The sequence below is a fragment of the Perna viridis genome, chromosome 13 (genome assembly GCF_037379345.1).
Source record: "Perna viridis isolate PV_CMFRI_1.1 ecotype Kerala chromosome 13, ASM3737934v1, whole genome shotgun sequence".
In the NCBI taxonomy this organism is placed as follows: Eukaryota; Metazoa; Mollusca; class Bivalvia; order Mytilida; family Mytilidae; genus Perna; species Perna viridis.
The window spans coordinates 28552454-28572691 of NC_142457.1; the positions used below are offsets into that span (position 1 = coordinate 28552454).

Sequence of the window (20238 nt, forward strand, 5' to 3'; positions counted from 1 at the left end):
GCCCGATGTACGTATATTCGAATTATTTTTAAATTAACTTTGAATTGAAAAAGGTATAGATCAACATAAAAATGTAAAAAAAAAATTATTTTATTAAACGTGTACTGAATACACACTAAGAATACAACGCGTATTAATAATGCATGTACACTACTGAATTGTTGGTTCGCTGTAGCTTATTTATTTATTGTTCATGATACATTCATTTATTTATGCCACAATTATGTATGTGTAACAGAAAGTATAATCATCGTCTATGGTGGATTTGGGCGGAAAAGGAGGGGGGAAATCAAACCGGAGTGATTGGCTTCTAAAGCCTTAAAGCTTCTGAAACAATGTTTAGTCCTCAATCTTGAGTTTCGACCGACAGTATACATTTTATTTTTAGTTTGTACGAAATTCCATAATGCGCAATTGTGGATAAATAAGAAGAGCCATAAAACCCCCAGTTAAGGAGATAGGCCTACGGTAAGGAAAGTAACTCTTGAAATCAGTGATGTTTGTGCATAGTAACTAACTTCAACAAAGCCTATCAAGCATTCAAATGAAAGAGAATGAAATCAATCCAAGTTACTTAGATGCTTACATGATATCTATGGAAAATGGTTTATAAAAACGTACAATTGATTTGTAATAGTTGTACCCATTACCTTAGGTCTACCTCCTTAATCTGAAAAGATATCACCTGACAGTATGGTAAACATATTGGACAGGACGTAACTCTTTAGCGCAGTGGTAACGTTTGGTATACTTGACTGAAGTTATAAATTATTATCTATTATTATTTTTATAACACAGACTTCACCATTTGTTATGTAAGTAAGTTACAAATTATATTTCATTGATATTTTTTGCTTTGTTAAATAGAAAACTTCGAAAACAAAAAATGTAGTAAAACTGTTTTTTACAATTTTTTCGGTGGATTGGGATGGGATGAAATATGGTCTGCGTGTTCATGTTAAAACATTGGTCTATATGTTTTTTACCATTTTCATTCGATAAAGGAATTTTGTTAAATATAAATATCTGTTTATGTGACTTACCAAGAATCCCATTAAAGTTGATGTCAAACTGTCAATGAGAATTTTTAACTACAGCGTAACTAAAATCTAAATCAATGCTTTCGAATCTCCTTGTCAAAACAGTAGTGTATAGACCCGTTAACCTTTAGATAGGGTGGATGATCTGGCGAACAAATTAACAGTGAACCGTACTGACAATTTTCCTTTTTACTTTTTTAGTTAGCCATGTTTTTTAACATTGACGTAGACCTAAGGTAAGGGACATAAGGGAAATTAGTGATTTGTTTACAAGTATCATATTTAACTTCAATAAAGCCTATCAAGCTTTCATTTGAAACAGAATAGAATCAGTCTAAGTTACTTTGATTCTTATACGAGATTGACATAAAATACTGAAAGCAAACGTTCCAATTATTTGTAAGAGTTATGTCCCTTACCCTACATAAATGAAACTTTCTTCTTAAAAAGAACACTTTTCAATGTTATTGTGAATTAAATGCTTAGAACAATAAATTGAAACAGATATTTGATCAAAGTCTCGAAAAAGAAACGAAAAAAATCAGAAAGCCCTATTTTCCCTTCGAACTGATACAAATCGAGTTTTTGTTTTGTACTGGTTTATACACGTCTGTATAATATAGAAAATTAGGGCCTGGGTGTGTTTGACCACTTTGACATACATTTGTAAAACATCATTAAAACATACATATCCTTAATGTAGCATCCACATCTAGGTCAAACAAAAATTGATTCTACCGCTAAAATCTGTGTTAACAAGAATTCTTCAAAACAAAACTGAATGAATGAACAAATAGCGATAAAATAATAGGAACTTCACGCATAATCACATGACTAAATATTTCAAAAACATAAGATATATTATCATACATTGACATTATTCTTTTCACAAAGTTCATTGTTCTGCAGACGGGAGTTTCCTGTTGACTGTGGTGAAATGGTCTGTTCCGAGTGAGGATTTGATTCATCCTTAGATCTCGATCTCTTAATTTCTACAGATAGATTACTAAAAGTTTTACTTAGATCACTGTGCTTGCTATTCTCCCGAACAATATCGTTTAAACTCCTTGAAGACAACTTCATTGCAGATAAGGATCTCTCCAATAACTTAATTTGTTTATCTGTATAAACTACGGTTTTCTCTTCAAAAGAGGTTTTGGTAAGTTCCTTTGCGGCCTTCGTGTATTCTTTTACTAACAGTACCTTTTTAGATTCAATTAAATCAGTGTTTGTAGTAACATGAACCAGTGTTGAGAATCTATGGTAGATCATACCAACAAACTGAATCAACAATAGAATCCCGAACACCACAGTAAACAGAAATGCTAATGGAACTATTCTACCAACTTTATCACTACAAGTACAATAAATTCTCAATGAATCACTAACATGATTTATCTCTGTTACAGCAAACATAGCCGCTGTTAGAATAACATTCAATAGGTACACAGCCAAACAGACTTTATTCAATAGGTACACAGCCAAACAAACTTTATTCCGTAGGTACACAGCCAAACAGACTTTATTCCGTAGGTACACAGCCAAACAGACTTTATTCAATAGGTACACAGCCAAACAGACTTTATTCCTCGCTATCTCTTTTTCTTTTTTTGGGTCAGCATTTAATGGCTTGAGATATTTTTTTATCATCTTCTTCCAAAAGTTTGTCGCATCTTTGAAAATTTTGGTTGAATTTTCATCGAAGTATACATGAAAGTCAGCATCATCATCATAATCGTCCTCATCATCATCATCGTTTTTGTCATCCTCAATATCATTAATGATGGGACTGATCTCATTTTCTGTTAGAAAAAAATAAACGAGTAAGTTACGAAATGCTTTTCTAAAAAAAACAAAAAAACTATCGACAAACATAGTAAGAAAAAACAACATTGAAGAAATTCGATATTGTTGAAAGGTGTGATTTCTCTGATTTATATTTACATATATACTATTTCGTTCGATTTATTGATTCAAATGGTTATTTTTTTTGTTTTTCTTGAAACTTATGTACTAGCGTACTTGGGTACACAATTTAAGTTTTTTTATTAACAGATTAGTCACTAAAAAACTTTAAAGTTTAATAATTCTATGAAAAACACGTTACTACCTTATGTATTAGCTTTAACCTTTGTACTAGGTTCATGTTGGTTTTCCACTTTGGTTTCTGTTTCCCGCCTTAATAGGCGTAACTCCTTCATTATATTTTCATACAAGAAATCTTCTTTAGTATAATTATTTGTAGGGAATAACAAGCAGCTACAAAACAAAGAAAAAAACTTAAAAACTATAATCAGTGATATGTTTGTATAATATTCAATTTCACCAATGCCTATCAAGCTTTCATTTGACACAGAATGAAATCAATCTAAGTTACTTTGATGCTTACATGAGATTGATGTCAAATGCTAAATACAAACGTTCAAACGATTCGTAAGAGTTGTGTTCCTTACCCTAGGTCTACCTCCTTAAACTATATAACGTTTCATACAGAAAAAAAACACATTACTTTACTAACGTTATAAACTGATACACGCACAATTTATATGAACATCCGGGTTCCAAAGCGGTGCTTATCGCAAATACGGTTGATAAATTGGTTAAAAAATAGATCTGAGGTGAGTTGACAATTATACTGTTATATTCGATTAAATATGAAAAGTATGAATACTTTGGCTGCATCTTCTCTCACTTAAAAGACAACTTTCCAATAAAAAGACGTGGGAGTTATTTTTGTCCCGACATTATACTTATCTTGGACATTTTAGACTATTTATAATGCCATTCGAGATAAAGGTACTCTGACGCAATATTTTTTTCATGGGGTCAATGTACTTAGTATTATAGCTGATTCATATGTATCAGTTATTGATGAATAATAACTGTTTTTAAGAGAGAATAATACTTCTTTCGACGCAGTGGTGTTGCTTTTACAGCGGTGAAATTACAGATTACAGTTCTGTGCTCGTATAGTGCGGATGATATTATAGTCAATATAAAATATGTTTGGATTAAAAATATGGGAAAATTTTAAACCTGATAAACTTATTTTAGTACATATCATTTGACCAAACATTTACAATCCGAAATTAAAATAATTTCCGATTACTTCCACATTTATTCTAAATGTATTTACAAGTATTTTGATGTTGTTTTGTTTTTAATTACAATATATTAAACTGACCTACACTTACATGTGTGGCAAGATCTATTTCCGAGATTTCTATAAACTGTTTAAAACTAAAAGCTTTAGGGCGAGTGCCGTTTTTCACCCATAATTCAAGTTTTTCTTCACTTAACTATAAATTACTGACATTTCATTGCCGTTTTTTGACAATTCGCGTTTAGAAGGCAACACTGTTTAAAGATAAGCGGAGGGTGTTCATAATGGAATAGAAACTATTCTTTCCTTTGATTTTGGGAGCAAATCCTGTTGTGTACAGCGTATATGCATTCATACATTCACTCAATGAACTTTGAATTCCTGACTGTGCCATACTCTACAAGAATTCATCCAATATTCGAATCGTTTGTTTAATAATGAAATAATGAGAAAAACCTTTAAACGGGGGAATGGTGTGAGGGTTTACTGGAAATACAGTCACCACTTTTTCTTAAGATTCATTTCTCTACTTTACGTGTCCAATTTCGTGAACCTGTTCATCAACCGTATCAAGAATGACGCATTTTCACCGAGACATTTCATCTTTCAGTAGTGTAACTTAGTATTGATTTTCACCTGTCATTTAGAATTCCCAAATACAGATGCATATATGATTAACACGTGTGAGTATTTCCAACTCCAAATTTCACGGTAATATTCTACACAAAGCACGGAAAGCTCGATGTTCATTCAATAAGTTAACTAAATCGTTAAATAGGCTTATTCGACAGAGCGATCGTTATGAAAGTGTCAAATCAATATAGACAGCATATTTGGTATTATCATTGATTTTCACATTGGGTTTTGACACATAAATTAAATCAATATATTTAAAACCGTTTTTGGCATGATATTGGTTATCTCCTTATTGTATGACTTTTGATATACCGTGGTTCTCAACCCAAATGGAAAGAATTTGGACTTATATTACATAAGTTGAGGACATAACTTTTTGTAGGTTAAAACTGGTCTGGAGCTGGCAAGTCAGTTAACTGCTAGTAGTCTTTTGTTTGTGTAACGTATAATCAGTTCTGTTTTACAAGGGACATGGATATTTTTGAACATATGTTTAGGCGTGTTTAGATATATGCTATTTTTCCACTGAGGTCATAATGTAAGGGGAGATGGTTGTGATCCATGTCAAAGTAACCTGCGCACTGTTTTGGCCTGTCACAAGTCAGGAGTTTCTGGCCTGTATACGTCTTTTTTGTTTGCAATTTCAATAGCTTTTATCTTTCTAGAGTCTATAGTCAGGGATACAAAATTATATATATAAATATAACCACATACTAAAACCATCCCTCGAGTGAACAAAAATATCCTTTCTCTTCAAGTTCAGGTGTATGCTTGGAGGTTTTCTGTTTGATATTGTCCTGTTGTTTGGCTTCTCGAGTACCCCATGATACAACGTGTAGATTTCCATTTTCTATTCAGTGATTTTTTAGTGAAATAGTTCGTTATTTTTTAATGTAATAAATTATTCCCTACTTATTATGGTTATAAAAACGTTCAGCATGTTTTAATAAGCACTAAGTTATTATAAGCTTTTATTCAAAGAAGTGAATTTTCCGATTGTGTATCGATATTTTTAATTGTCGTAAGAACCAATTAGTAAATAAGCCGTGGTAATTGCATACGTCAAAGAATAATATATCATGAGAAACATTTGTGAAAATGCTGTATCTACTATTGCCTGTTGTGTAAACTACATTAATTCTTTCTGAAGACATTGTGTTGCGGAAATATTTGTTCGTTTCATTTATAAAACACTTTATTATCAGTCCCTGTAAGAATCAGATAGTGGGTAAAACATGGTATAAAAAACATCATTTTGATACTGAAATTTGACAATTTGCACCATCAGAATCAAGGAAAACAGACAAGACTTTCCATATCGTGCTGGACCATTGAGTTACAATTTCATTGAAATGCACTGAAAATGAATATTTCAAGGGCAGATAACTCTGTCAAAAATCACATTTTTCTAACATTCTATTGGAAACATTTTAGGCAAAGCCAGTGATGCAGAGATTAAATAGTGTTATTTTCAAATAGAGAAAGAATCCTTGAGTGATATTACATTGTCAAATCAGTGGGTTTTTGACATTCATGTTTCTATTTTTTTTCCATTTTGCCTGATTCTTACAAATACTTACACTTATTTTTTTAAACCGATTGAACCGTGGCATATTCAACATTTAACTTCTTACCTTTGGATGCAATTATGCAGTGATAAGAATAACTCCAATTACAAACATCATAAAGTCCGTAGTTGTTGAACAAATTTGTGAACTTTTGTGTGAGGAAAATAAAAGCATGTGTTGTGTATTCTTCTTAGTTATCAAGTATTCCACACATACTTTTATATTGCAGTATTTCATTGTTTGCTTACATACTTAGATGATCAACATATGTCATAAAAAGAACATTTTTGAAAAAGCTCTCGAACTCTCACCTGACGCTTTGTAGATGCATAAAGGCACATCACCCAAAATAAACCAATTGGAAACGCATTCACCAAGAGAGCCAACCAAGGCAAAATACTTTCAAATACAATATTAATGGCACCAAAGATCATCATGATAATCGTTCCTGGTGCCAATAGACCTGATACAAATAACATCATTTGAAAGATTATATACAGAGAAGATATATTTTGGTTTTTCTTGATGATTTTCCAGTGTACAATTAAATCTGGAATGTTGTCAATTGTAGAGGGCGACCAACGTCTTCTCTGGTTATAAAATTCGTAGAAACCTTCCGGAGCATGTGCAAAAGCGTCAGACTCTGCGCAGTATTCAATTCTCCAACCTTCGTTCAATAGCAGAGTACAAAGCCAAAGATCTTCTCTTGAAAGCATTCGAAAACGTCTATCTTCTTTTCTTTACAGACGAATCGTCTTATAAATAATTAAAAAAAAAAAAAAAAAAAACGAATGAACAATGGCTTCTGATAAAGCATTTTGAGGGGTTGTAATAGTGGTGGATATGATGGACGAAATGGGCTGTAATTCTCCAACTATGCAGCAGAATACAACTTTCGTATTAATCACGCTTTACCATTTTATATCCCGGTATAAAAGGGTGGTACACGTAAGAAAAAAAGTTTATGACAAGTTATGCGACATTACCAACTTTTGGGCCAATTTTGCTCAATGAAGCTCTAAAGAGGCATGCGTCATTTTCTCTTTCATATTGTATACACGGAAATAAATACTTGCAGAAGGAATTATCTCTCTGGTATATAGATCATATCGATTTCCGGGTACTAGGTATGGTCAGACAAAGTCTTAAGTGAACGTAAACGAAAAATGCTTTATTTATTTGTGTATGGGTGCAAATAGGAACATTCAGTTAACCCCTATGTAACTTGCATTGCAAACAACAGCGTGGTGGAATGTCAAATGGTTCCAAACGAAAGGAAAGTTGAAATAAAGTGCGCACCATACGACAAAAGTTGACTTTATTATTGTGTATCATTATTTTGACCATCTTGTGTACTTTACTTGATTCATTTCTCGTTTCGGTCATATATGTAAAAAATAGAATATTTTCTATACAAGTTAAATAAACAAAATTAAGGACTTTTATATTGAACACGAATTTCGGGGTTTTCAAATCGGTATCATCCACTCAGATTGTTTGATATTATACTGTTGTATTTTTTTTTCTTTTTCTGAAATGAACATAGAAGTTATGTCCCGTTATTTGGGAAGATGGTCATGATTACAAGTAGACTAAATTCAATAAAAAAGTAAAATAACCGACCTTACAAAAGCTTTTTAAGTATGGACTCAACTACATAATATAAACCATAATTATTATGTGCCCATCAATAAGTATTGTGTAAACCAATTTTTGAAGATCCAAAGAAGAATATACTGTTGTTTATCATTGGACAATCGTTTTATTTCATTGAATGTACGTTTGCCTTGGTCATATTGTATATATACTGCTGCCGTAGTAGCTATTTCTGTATATTTCTTGATGACATCAGCATGCAGCAGTGCGGAACAAACTGAAACACCCTGAACTACATAAAACACATCCAGTAACGTGTTTTGTAGCCATTTGAAGCCAATGGCTGACTGCGTACTCGAATTTCTGATACCACACCATCGGTCCTGAGTATTTATAGTAGACAACATTACCTTTATCAATAATTGCTGGTGAGAATGTTTTTACTTTGTTTACTTTATTCCCATTGTAAAGTGTATCATTTGGATAGCGATTTATTACGATCTTTTCGTGCCAACTTGCGGGGGTGTGCTGACCTAAACATTGTCCTTTCTTACAAATTACCGACAAAACCCTAACAAAATATTTGAAATACTTTTAAACCCGCATTTGATATTGCTTTTTGCAGAATGAAAATGTCGTTGATTAAAATTAAAAAGTAATGTTAGAGAGTAATCAAAGGAACCAAGATTCTACTAAAAAACAAATCAGTTGTCATGGTGCAGATGGATACACAGTAACAATCTACGAGTTCATGATGTACAATAAAACTTCTGAAGTGACGATTTCAATCTTCTATCAACATAACCCTGTTCAAGAAGCCTAATTGTAAGAAGTCTAGCACGCTTCAAAAAGTATCCGTAGTTACGACAAGCTCTTGCATAACGTATGAGTTGTGATATAAAAACGCAGGTGCTGAAGGGATGTTGCCACAGGTGTTGATACTACGGAAGGAAAAGTTATTGCGTTTGTCGTATAGTTTGGTTAATAGTTATGGTCAATGTGTAAAGTCATTAAAATTAATTTTGATCTACCTGTTCCAGTAGGATGAATTCTACCATACGCCGCCCCAACAAGTTCGTCTAGCTAAACTCAATATAGCCTCTGGTGTAAAAACAACATCCCCATTAAGAGCCAGTAGAAAAGTGTTTTCTGCAGCTGCGTCGTATGCTGGAGATCTAAAGGTGTATTTTCCTGCTAGTTTATACTTAAGGATATAAAACATGTACATTACCTGAAAGAATGAATTAACAAATCTAAGGCATTATATTTGTTAATAGTGCTGCTTCTGTTCATATTGTTCCTCAAAGCTATGCAACTTCAAAAAGATTCATAGAAACCGACAGAACAGAACATATCATGTTAACTTTATAACAAGGATTAGTAAATTCTCATTGATTTGCGGTAGTATTCCATCTGTATCTGTGATTGGAATGTACGAATGTCGAGATACACACTATATCTTATCAACATTATTTCATTAACGAGACTATTTCTATGTAATCTTCTGTTGCAGCATTGTGTATAAGGTCGTTATAGACAGAACTTCTTGATTGGAGGAAAATTTTAAAAGAAGGAAGACGCGAAATATACCACTACATTTATCTGAGGCTTCCTGTTGTTGCAAGGGTTGCATATCTTTGCTCATTCAGTTTTGTGACCATTTTTTGTAAATAAGTCACATTGTTGATTTTACCTGACTCCATCGTTTTTTATGACGAATTTTATTCTTGTCCTTTAAATGGACGACGAGGGTGTTCATTCCTGGTAGTATGTATTCCAGTCGTCCTCCGTAAGGTGTCTTATACGACTTGAATGTTAGTTTTTCCATTCCTGTACCGTGTATCTGTCTTATAACGTAAAAACAAGTTAATCGACATTGAGATAATTTCAGTCTTTCTAAAAAAAATAATTTTAAAGTACATAATTTTTAATCTTAAGACTTTTTGCACTCACCCAAAAGCGAATGAGTGAAACAAATAATAATTCTAATCATGAGATTCTTCATGCTTATAGCCGTTTTGATTGGTCGAGAACGTCGTTGCCAGAAAGTTCATACATGCATGAACTTCGCCAGATCGTTCATACATGCATGAACGCCAGTCAACTTGGAACCAATATGGAGGCGGTGTACACACACTTTTATAATAATCGATTATATATTAAATCAAAACATAAAACGTCATGAAAAAAATATTCTACGAATAATAAACAAGTAAAACTTAAGTAGCACTCCAGCTAAGAATCATGCAAGATGTGATTCATGGGCGAAAAGCCTACATATTTTTATTTTTGATATTTTGTTTGAAATGTCATAGTAAACAGTGTGGTTTTTCATATAACCTGTGCTCTTAGGAAATAAAAATTATATAGAATGCACTGTAGCTTTCAAAATTAAGGGAGATAACTCTGTAAATGATGCTGAAATACAATAGAATCTACTGGATTTTTAATGTTAATTATCTCCTAAGAGCAGGCAGATTTGAATGAATAATTACACATTTCATAGTATAGACCCATAAAACAACTTAATTACAAAACTAAAAATATGTATCCTTTTTTAAGGTGTATCACATTTTTCAGATTTTTCAGGATTCCTACAAAGACAGCTACTTAAAAAGGACTTGCATGTATATACAAATAAAATACTAATGAAATGTAAAAAAAAAAGAAGAAATGATTGCCGCCTTAATCTTAGATCTTACTGCCTGCGTCAGTGTTAAATAGAAGTAAAAGGGAGGAGAAAAAGAAATGTCACGTTTACCTAAGCTATGTCACATACATAAAAAAGTTTTAATTTGAAATAATTTTGGTCTACAGTTTCATTGACACCTACCGATTTCTGATGTGTGTCATTCATATCACAAAACGTCTTCTCCGTATAACATATATAATGCGAATTGTTCAAATCAGATGACATTTCAAATCCAGAGCACAATGTTTACATTGTTAAATCGGTCGTGATGTAATTACCAAGACGATTTTTGGTTGTTGGTTGTTTGACGAAAACACAGATTTACCACCTTATTTGGTGTTAAAAATTCTTTTGAAGGTTCCTACTAAATAATTGTTTATTTTCAAAGTCGTGAGAAATTACATTTATTTTTATTTTTTTTTTGGGTGTTTTTTTTATAAACTGAGAAATGCACAACAAATAAAAAGACAGACATCTCTGCCTCAATAAAAGTACGACTAAAGAAAGTAATGATTAAATTGAAAATGGTGTTGAACTGATGTCGGGAATTGTACTATTTCAAATAATTAATATATCTTAGAGTCGCAGGTAGGGTTCTATCCTATCATTTTTTGGCAACAGTTGCTTTTGAAAGTTTTTTATTTTACTTACAACTACATCAATAATGTAAGTATGGCCAGATGATGAATGCACAATTACTAATTGTAACAAGTGACGGTAGCCATTTCCTTGCCAAAAGTATGACCAAAAACTACTTAATTGACGGAATATCCAAATATCGATAAATTACAAGCAGTACTTTTGCCTTGTTCTTTTTAAAGGAAGAATTATCATAAGTCACTATGTTCGCTTATTTGTGATCGATTCAAGTCTCGAAATTCACAGTTAGACATTTCAACGTTTAATGATTTATTTTCATGTGTATTACAGACCAATGAGAGCCTTTACTACCCCTTCTCCTTAGTGCAATTAAACGTCTTAAATTATTTAAGTATTCTTAGAAATTTGTCAATTTCACTTCACGTTGCTATAACTCTTTCACTACAATTCCAAAATGTATGTTCAAACATCATAATAATAACCATAAAAAATATTTCATTTCTATTTGTCTAAAAAAGCTGTGGTTCTTAACAAATGACTTTGCCGTAACATTAACAACTTAATCAACGCCTTGACACAGTCATTGATATCAGCAAATGTCTCTCCTTCTTTCAGTTTATCAAAGGCGTCATCAAATAAAATATGGGCTGGAATTAAAAAAACGTAAATCAGCTACTAACACAATCAATATCATCGTCATCATCATCAGTTCCTTTCTAGAAAATCAGAGGAGGCTTACCCTACCGGTGCACCTGATCCATGCTCTCAGTTTTTAGTGGAGTGCGAGTTGCTCATTTGCTTTTGATATTTTGTATGTATGATTTTGTTTACTTTATGTTCTTTGTTGTGTATGTCTGTTTTCCATGTCTGGTCTTTGTCCCTGGATTACATTATTTTGACTACCACTATAATCTTGGTTTCCTTGATTACTCTTCAACATTTTTTCATACGTCTTGACTAATGACAATTATTGTTAGGAGCTAGCTAACACCGTGCTGTTTGAGATCGTGATACAACAAATAAAGAATTTACTTTTTTGTCGGTCAGAAAAAACAACTGTAAATTCGAAGTAATTTATTAAATTTCAACTCGTTTAAGAAATACTTTCATTTACGATGAACATTCTTGTAATGATTTGTTTTGTAGTCATTAGATATCTGGAAGCGTGTATATTAAATATAAGTTTTACAAACTTTCCATGAGATAACTTTCAACATCAAGTATACAAATTTTCAATTCTTTGGTTACTAGATAATTCCGATACTCTGCCAAGTCAAGCCTGTTGTCCAGAAAAAAAATAGACTTAGAATTATATATGATCAAAACCGTAACAAAGAGTGCATACAAATATCGATGAATTTGTCCTATTTTCTTCACATTAAAAGCATTTATCCAGAAAACAAAAAAAGATCATTTAAAGTGCCTGAATTGTTGACTTTGATAATAGAAACCATTTATTCATATCATTCTGAAACAAAACATTCATCAATTAAATAGCACTTATACTGACATATTGTAAAGCAATTTGAGCATCACTGCATCCCTTTAAAGACTCAATTGGCGCTTGATATAGCTAAGGAGTTGATCTTTGGAAATGAAAACATGAAAAAAGAAAAAAAGAGAAACGTAAAAAAAAGACTGTGAACCCAACAATGATAAACGTATATTCAAGAAAATATCTCCGTGATTAGATTCCATGATGTTCAGTACATTAACCCATTTCAGAAACGGTTCTGGAAGAATTTAGAAAAAAATGCTGTTGGACTTTAATAGTCTATTTTTAATAATGGCAGTCATGTACAAAATACCCAAAGAAATAATGCGAAAATAATTCACAAAAAATTCATAGTTGTTAGATGTATCTTACTGAACACTAATTTTGATGTCAGAATTTCAGAATTTGTCATAACCTAAATAGAGATATTTGCAAAATACAAAAAACAAAAAAAACAAAACAAAAAAAACAACAAAAAAAACCAGAAAAAGAAAACCAAAAAAAAAAAAAAAAACACACACACACTGTTATAACCGTTTTAATATTCAAATCATTCTTATACCTAAAAATAGATTTCATCAGTTGTAGCATTTCATCTTGGGTTTCATGCCACATGGTAGCACAGCAGACAAACACCATCGGGGCATCTTTGGCCGAATTAGATTCGATATCAGTATCGTTATCCTTAACCATTTAAGATATTGAACTGTGGCGAATATGTCTCTTGTCTAATGCATCATTTAAAGATGGTTAAAAAGTGGAGACAAACAATATTCGAATGGTAACAATTCCAGGTGACTCAAATTCAATTTTCAAATATCAGATTAATTCAAAACGCCGACATAAACACATAAATTGCTGGCCCTAATACAACCAATTCGATTGATGATAAGATTTTGCGGATCCGGGTACTTTGAAGTGGGGTTTCCATAATGGTTCCAGAAAAAAGGATTTCCAGGCTATAATTTGAAAATATTTGTCACAAAATTACACAATAAACGTGTCATAGTTTTTCTTTCCGGTTTTGTCTACCTTCTATGAGCAACTCGGTGGGTATTTCTAGAAAAAAACAGAGGTCGCTTTCCATACCGGTGCACCTGATGGACCATGTTCCAAGTTTTCAGCTCATTTACTTTTATTTCTTTGTATGTTATAGTTTTGTTATTTCACGTTCTTTGTTGTGTGTTTCTGTTTCCCTATCTTGTCTTTGTCCCTGGAAAACATTATTTTGATTTTTTTGCTAGAATCTTGGTTTCTTTGATTACTCATCCTAAATAGAGATCATAAACCTAACTGAGCCATGTGCAATCAAGTTTCATTTCGCATAAAAATTCTTCATAAGTTTTCAGATGGATGTTAATATGTGTTTCTATAGTTTCTATACATGTTAGGAATTTTGATTTTGTATGATTTGGTATAAATAATATAAAATGATATTACGTATTCTAAACGAACAAGCAACTCAAAGTTTTGCCAGCGCAAAAACAGCATCTGACGTTCGAATTCACAGCAGCAAGTCCTCTCAGAAATTTCAAGAATCTTGAAAATTCGGGAAAAAGTGTATGATTTTACTTTACTCATTTGTGAATGACCCATTAACAATAGCATAGCATTGTTATTAAAACTATGAATTATTTTTTTTCTTCTTCTCAGTAACAGCAATAATAACCAAGATATACTACGACCAAGACAATTGATTTTTTGTTATTTGATCATATCAGCCATATGAATGCTCCTATCTTATTCTACAACTTCCCTAAATAATGTCCACAGAACAGTTTTGTACCAAAAAGAGGTGCAACACATTGCATCAATCAAGTAGTAGTCTTTGTGAGAGTCATGCAAATTCTGTAATATATGATACGCCCCGAAGAAGGTTGCATATTTTTATTTTTGTTGTTAAGTTGCTTTATAGGTATATGAAATGAATTGTATAATTATTCATGCCGATCTGTTTGCTCTAAGCATATAAATCACATTGAAAATCCAATAATTTTTATTGTATTTCAGTGTCATTTCCAGAGTTGTCTTCCTTAATTTTGAATTCTACAATTCATTCTATATAATTTTTTTATCTCCTTAACAAGGGTTATATGAAAAGTCACTTGTTACTTTCTTTTTACTGTAGCATTTTAAACAAAATATAAACAAATATGTAGACTTTCTTACCATAAATCACATTATGCATGATTCTTATCTGGAGTGCTACTTAATTATTGTGATTTTGGAATAATAAAAAAAAACGAATAGAAACTTAATTCATTGTTTTGTGGATGCTAGGAAAAAAACTACTCATATATGATGTTAAGAATTATATGATGTGTGTTTGAACTCTTGAGAATAGTAGTCAGCCGAATTTTGCTCACTGAAAAATCATCGCAATATTTTTCAACTCATTTATTGTAACTTACCTAGATGTTTGCCAGTGTTTAAATCCATTGGTTTGCTAGACATGTTTTGCAATGACCCAGTAAGAAATGTACATTACAATGAAAGATACCGGAATAAAATGAATGAATCTATCTCCAACGTTACCAATTCCAAGCCAACAGTAGATGTCAGATTGAAATAGATCCACGGATTCTAGTTTAAAGTCACTTGCTCCAAAAATTAGTCCACCTAAAGATAAAGTTGTGACGATTTGAATTAGTATTGTCCGAAAACTAAACCCGAAAATCTGACATTTGATTACACATGCAGTTTTCGAGGACTTAAAAAAAACAGTCACAAGCTATTTTTACTACTGCAACAATATAAGGTGCATAGTCCAAACAGGTTAAATCGTCTCCTAAAAGACGCCCACCAAAGATTGGACGCAGGGTTACTTCCCCTCTACCAAATATTGCTTTAAGTCCTTCTAACTCTCTGTTTGTTTTAAATACCTGAATACAAACAACAAGACCGAAGGTAAAGAAGACTTGCCATAGGTTAACAAGGCATTTTATTTTTGTTTTCCCTCTATGAAGACTCTGTTTCACCCTTCGATAGAATCCTTAAACCTGGCATCAAAACATTTTCCCAGTATTTTATTGAGATACACAGCGATGCAGCAATATATGTTAATAGTAACCATGTTTCTGCACAGTAGATACATATTAGTGTAATTCCCGTAATACAAAACCGATAACTGAAACAGATAATGATAGTTGAATAGAGTGATTGTCTTCACTAAAAAGTCTATCTAGGATGTTGACAAATGGAGGAATAGCAGCTATTCCCAAATACACAACGGACGATGAAACGGGATCGAATGATGGCAGAACGACAAACGTGAATAGTGACACACCAATACAATTCAAGGATTCTACAAACCAAACCTATAGAATAAACAGCATATATAAGTAAGGATACGTAGCTGTTGTGTATCCCCATTGACCGTATTCCGTTCTGAAAAAAAATTGATTTTCATGTTTTAGTAAGTTCTTCTTATACTCCATTTAGTCTTATCAAAGGAAATTTAATTTATTTGGTTTTTTTTTACACTGATAACATAAATAAAAGTGTTAACTATATCATGATCCTTTAGCATGAATATACGGAAAATTTTATTATTTGTAAATTGTTTTCATTTTCAATTATACTACCAGCATATCTTGGTTTTAATCAAGTTTGTATTATTACATTTGTTCAACGTGTCATAGTTTTCCTTTCCTCTTTCGTCTATGAAATGACTTTTTATTAGCAGCTCGGCGGTTGTTTCTTAAAAAGCAAACAACGCTTCCTTACCAGTGCACTTGCTCCAGGTTGTTTCTGGATTCCGAGTTATTTATTTACTTTTGATGTTTTTTACGTATTATGTGTGTAATTTAATGTTATTTGTTGTGTTTGTCTGTTTTCCATGTCTCGTCTTTGTTCTTGGATTACATTCTTTTGATTTTTGCTAGAATCTTGGTTCCCTTGATTACTCTTTGAAAGCAATTACAATAGAGAAAAACATACTACAAATAAATATTTGAAGTCTATATCTGTGTTCTGTTTCAACACAATTCGCCATAATGTATGTATAAATGTGAGGAAATATGGTGCAACAATAACAATAAACATAGCCCATATCCAGTTGAAATCCACCGCACGGAACTCTTTGCATTCTTCAGTGACGTTGTAGCAAGCTGAGCAATTAAAGCTTAGAATTCCTCCCATAGTTGTAATATCCGTTTTAATGAGATGTGTTGGAGGGTGTTGTTGCCATAGTAATACATGAAAAGTTATTCTACTAATGTATCCACTAGAGAAGACAGTTAGGAACAGAACAATCGAGAATGCAACCTTCAAAACCTTTTCTACAGTAATATTTGTAGATTCTGGTTTTCTTTGCTTCGATAACCTTGTTTTAAATGTTGAAGTTGGTCTGACAATAAACATATAAAATCTTCAATTAGTCAATAATATACATGAATGAAGATTACGTCAGCAACCAATGGGAATTTTAGATATAAATCTGATCAAAATATTAATGAATTATAAACTATTATGTATTTTTAAACATCATATCATTATCATGGCTAATAAGATGGATAAAATTACAATAAGGTTATTAGGGAATGACTATAAAATATTTTTCGGTCTATAAGGAAATAACCTCGATCATGGGGTGCGCACTGAGGGTATTCTAAACAGACCGAAAAGTATAACAGTCATTCCTTATAATTCATTTTTAGTATCAGAATTTAACGAGTAGATCAGCAAAAAGATAAATGACGTCACTGTACCATAACAAAATTTGGTCTATGAAATGATGGACAAAATTCTTTATCCAACCAGATATGTTACACCTAGAATTAAATCATACTGTGTTAACCCATATTTAAATATAAACATATTGTTAACGTCTTCACTTTCAATGAGCAGAGAAATATTTCAAGATAAATTATATATTTGAATCAAATCATTGGAGAAGAAGTTGATAATAAACTTCTTTTTATTCGATAAATTTCCTATTTACCCTTGATGATCGGAATCATCCATCCAGAATTCTTTCTTCATTTAAAATTCAAAAAGGAAAACTTGTATGATATTCATTTAAAATATTTCACACGAATATATGGGTCAAAGATAAAAAAATATTCCTTTTTTTTAAAATATGGTGTGGTAAAATAAAAACTGATGCAACCTTTTATTGAAGAAAAAATAAAAATCAGATTTCATTGGAATTGTTCCAGTATCTTTTTTGTTCTAGATATACGTCGATATATATAGATGATGATATGTTTCCATTGCAGTTAGATTAGTTACGACAGACATGTTGTACCTTAATGTAGAATTCCTCAGACGTTACAGGTCTGGATAAAAGTTTAAGACAATTGAACGTTCTTTTTTTTCTGTTTTCCTTATTGCTCCAATGATCTCGATTTTGGGACATCGCAACAAATCTGAATCTTTGGGTACGATTTAGCTTCATTAACACATTAGAAATTCACGACCACATGCTTTGCGGTCGTTGTAAAAGTCAAACCCGCTATATCGTTACGAAAAGCTTAAAGATCTAATTAGAGTTTACGATGAAGGTTGGCGACTTTTAATCATGGCTTGAATGTTGATAGATGAACCAAAACAAAATGCATCTTTCGTTGCCAATAGTTTTTATACGTACTTGTAATTAGCATTAAAAAAAAACGGTCTTCATTTTGTCTAATATTCAAAAGTAACACTAATACGTCCCTTGATAATATAAATACAAGATATTTACATGTGCATATTTTTTATTTACAAATAAAATTTGAATCAGTGTTTTGACTGTAAGCTTATTTTTCAAGCAAATATATTTGTTAGTTCTCTTTTGTTCACCAATATTGCTATGATTTTTTTTGTATTTAGATGTTATCATACTTACTAGCAACCAATTAAAATATTCCTTCATTGGATCATTCTTTGCCATATGTTCTGGCTCTGATGCAATACGCATTTAATTTCCAGGAGCTTATTTTATTACATTTTGATTTTCAGTTTTTATTGCTATATTAGTATTTCTATACCTTTAACTTCTTGTTTAAAAATAGTCATCGTAATAAATCAGAAAAAAAGATCCATGTATGAATCAAGGATCACATTTTGAAACACCGATATATATTTTTATACCGGATCATATTGTTACACCGATACATATTGTAATACTGGTACATAGTGTAACACCGGTACATGTTATCACATCGATACATACATTTATAGTAAAACTAGTACATATTGTAGCACCGAAACATATTTTAAGACCTTAAGACCTGTTGATGGTGTAACACCGGCATATAAAATATTGTATCAATGGTACATATTGTCACACCGGTACGTACATTATATTAACAGCGGTGCATATTGTAATACCGGTACATACAATATTGTAACACAGGTTCATGAAATTAAACTAGTTATTCCAGAAATATTTTAAATACACATTCGAAACAATCACAAGAAATGTTGTATAGTACATATCTTGGATGTTCTAAATTATTTCAGATTTATTTTATAGCATTGTTATTTACCGATAAACCAGTAATAATTATATTTTTACGTAATGCTTTAGCAGTTCGTTTTAATTGCATCGACAACGATTTCCTATCACAATAAATTCATATTGAAAATAACCAGTTACTATCACCATGTACCTGATACACATGTATAATAATCAAGCGTGACCTTAAGTTCTACTGCAGAGAAACGATAAAAGAATAGTATCAGCTAAATATATCTGACCTTCACACTTTACGGCTCATCGATTTCCTCTTCACACTTTACAGACATCAGATTTTTAGAAAATTATTTTCCTCATAGTAAGATTTTCTATATCCGTTTAATTTCAATTCATTCAATATATAAAGTAAACAATTAAAAATGTAACCAAGTCCTTATCGTTGTCAAAAGACTTGAAATGCTAATCTAGAAATGTTTGTTACAGCTAAGTCCTGGTGTGGGTAATATAAAACAATTTAAGCGGATTAAACATTTATATGGATTACTTGTTTTATCATTGACAACCATGCCCCCAAAAGAGGCTAGGCTTGATGTTCAAAGGTGTGAAATCGTATTCGTAGAAGAGATTTAGAAGAGAAAGAATTCAACTAGAGAAGTCAGAAAAGTGCCAGTGCTAATTGCTAGACTTATAGTAACAACTTTATTAAAGTTTGGACTGATAAACATACCAAAGATACATTTGATCTTGTGTTTTCCTTTCTATTTTCTCTTTTTTTGTATGTTTTAGATATTTTGTGTGAAGTCTTGCTTTCCGTACCCTCGGTTTAACATGAAATTGTTTTATATCCTGTTGTGATTGTAGATCGTGTCTGTTTCTTGTGTTTACATTTTGGTCATGTATTTGTGTAAATTGTTCTTCTAGTATGATGACGCGGTATTTTTCGCTGATATTTGTTAACCAGTTTTACAATTCTCTGCACTAACAAAGATAGATAGGTAACGATTTCGATGCAAGGTAAACGTACGTTTATATATTCAAATCCTTGGTACATATATTAATTTGAAAGAGTAATCAAGGGAACCAAGGTTATAGCGGTAATCAAAGG

At 31.8% G+C, this 20238-nt stretch overlaps 1 protein-coding gene and 1 pseudogene across 1 annotated transcript; both read right to left on the minus strand.

Moving 5' to 3' along the window:
- Positions 1–1904: 1904 nt before the first annotated feature.
- On the minus strand, positions 1905–2924 carry LOC148600222 (uncharacterized). Its single transcript, XM_088558123.1, has 2 exons — positions 2618–2924; positions 1905–2530 (listed from the first exon to the last, which is right to left on the minus strand). The coding sequence occupies exons 1-2, from the start codon at positions 2913–2915 to the stop codon at positions 1905–1907; spliced, it is 924 nt and encodes a 307-aa protein (XP_088414249.1). The 5' UTR covers positions 2916–2924.
- Positions 2925–3151: 227 nt separating this feature from the next.
- Positions 3152–17713, minus strand: LOC148600223 (chitin synthase chs-2-like; annotated as a pseudogene).
- Positions 17714–20238: the final 2525 nt, after the last annotated feature.

What these genes read in the sequence shown, in the direction of transcription:
- LOC148600222 (XM_088558123.1), bottom strand. Translation starts at nt 2,915, where the DNA reads ATGTTTGTCGATAGTTTTTTTGTTTTTTTTAGAAAAGCATTTCGTAAC. An exon ending in GATAGCGAGGAATAAAGTCT is followed by an intron (nt 2,531 to 2,617) that starts GTTTGGCTGTGT and finishes TACGGAATAAAG; the next exon opens with TTTGTTTGGCTGTGTACCTA.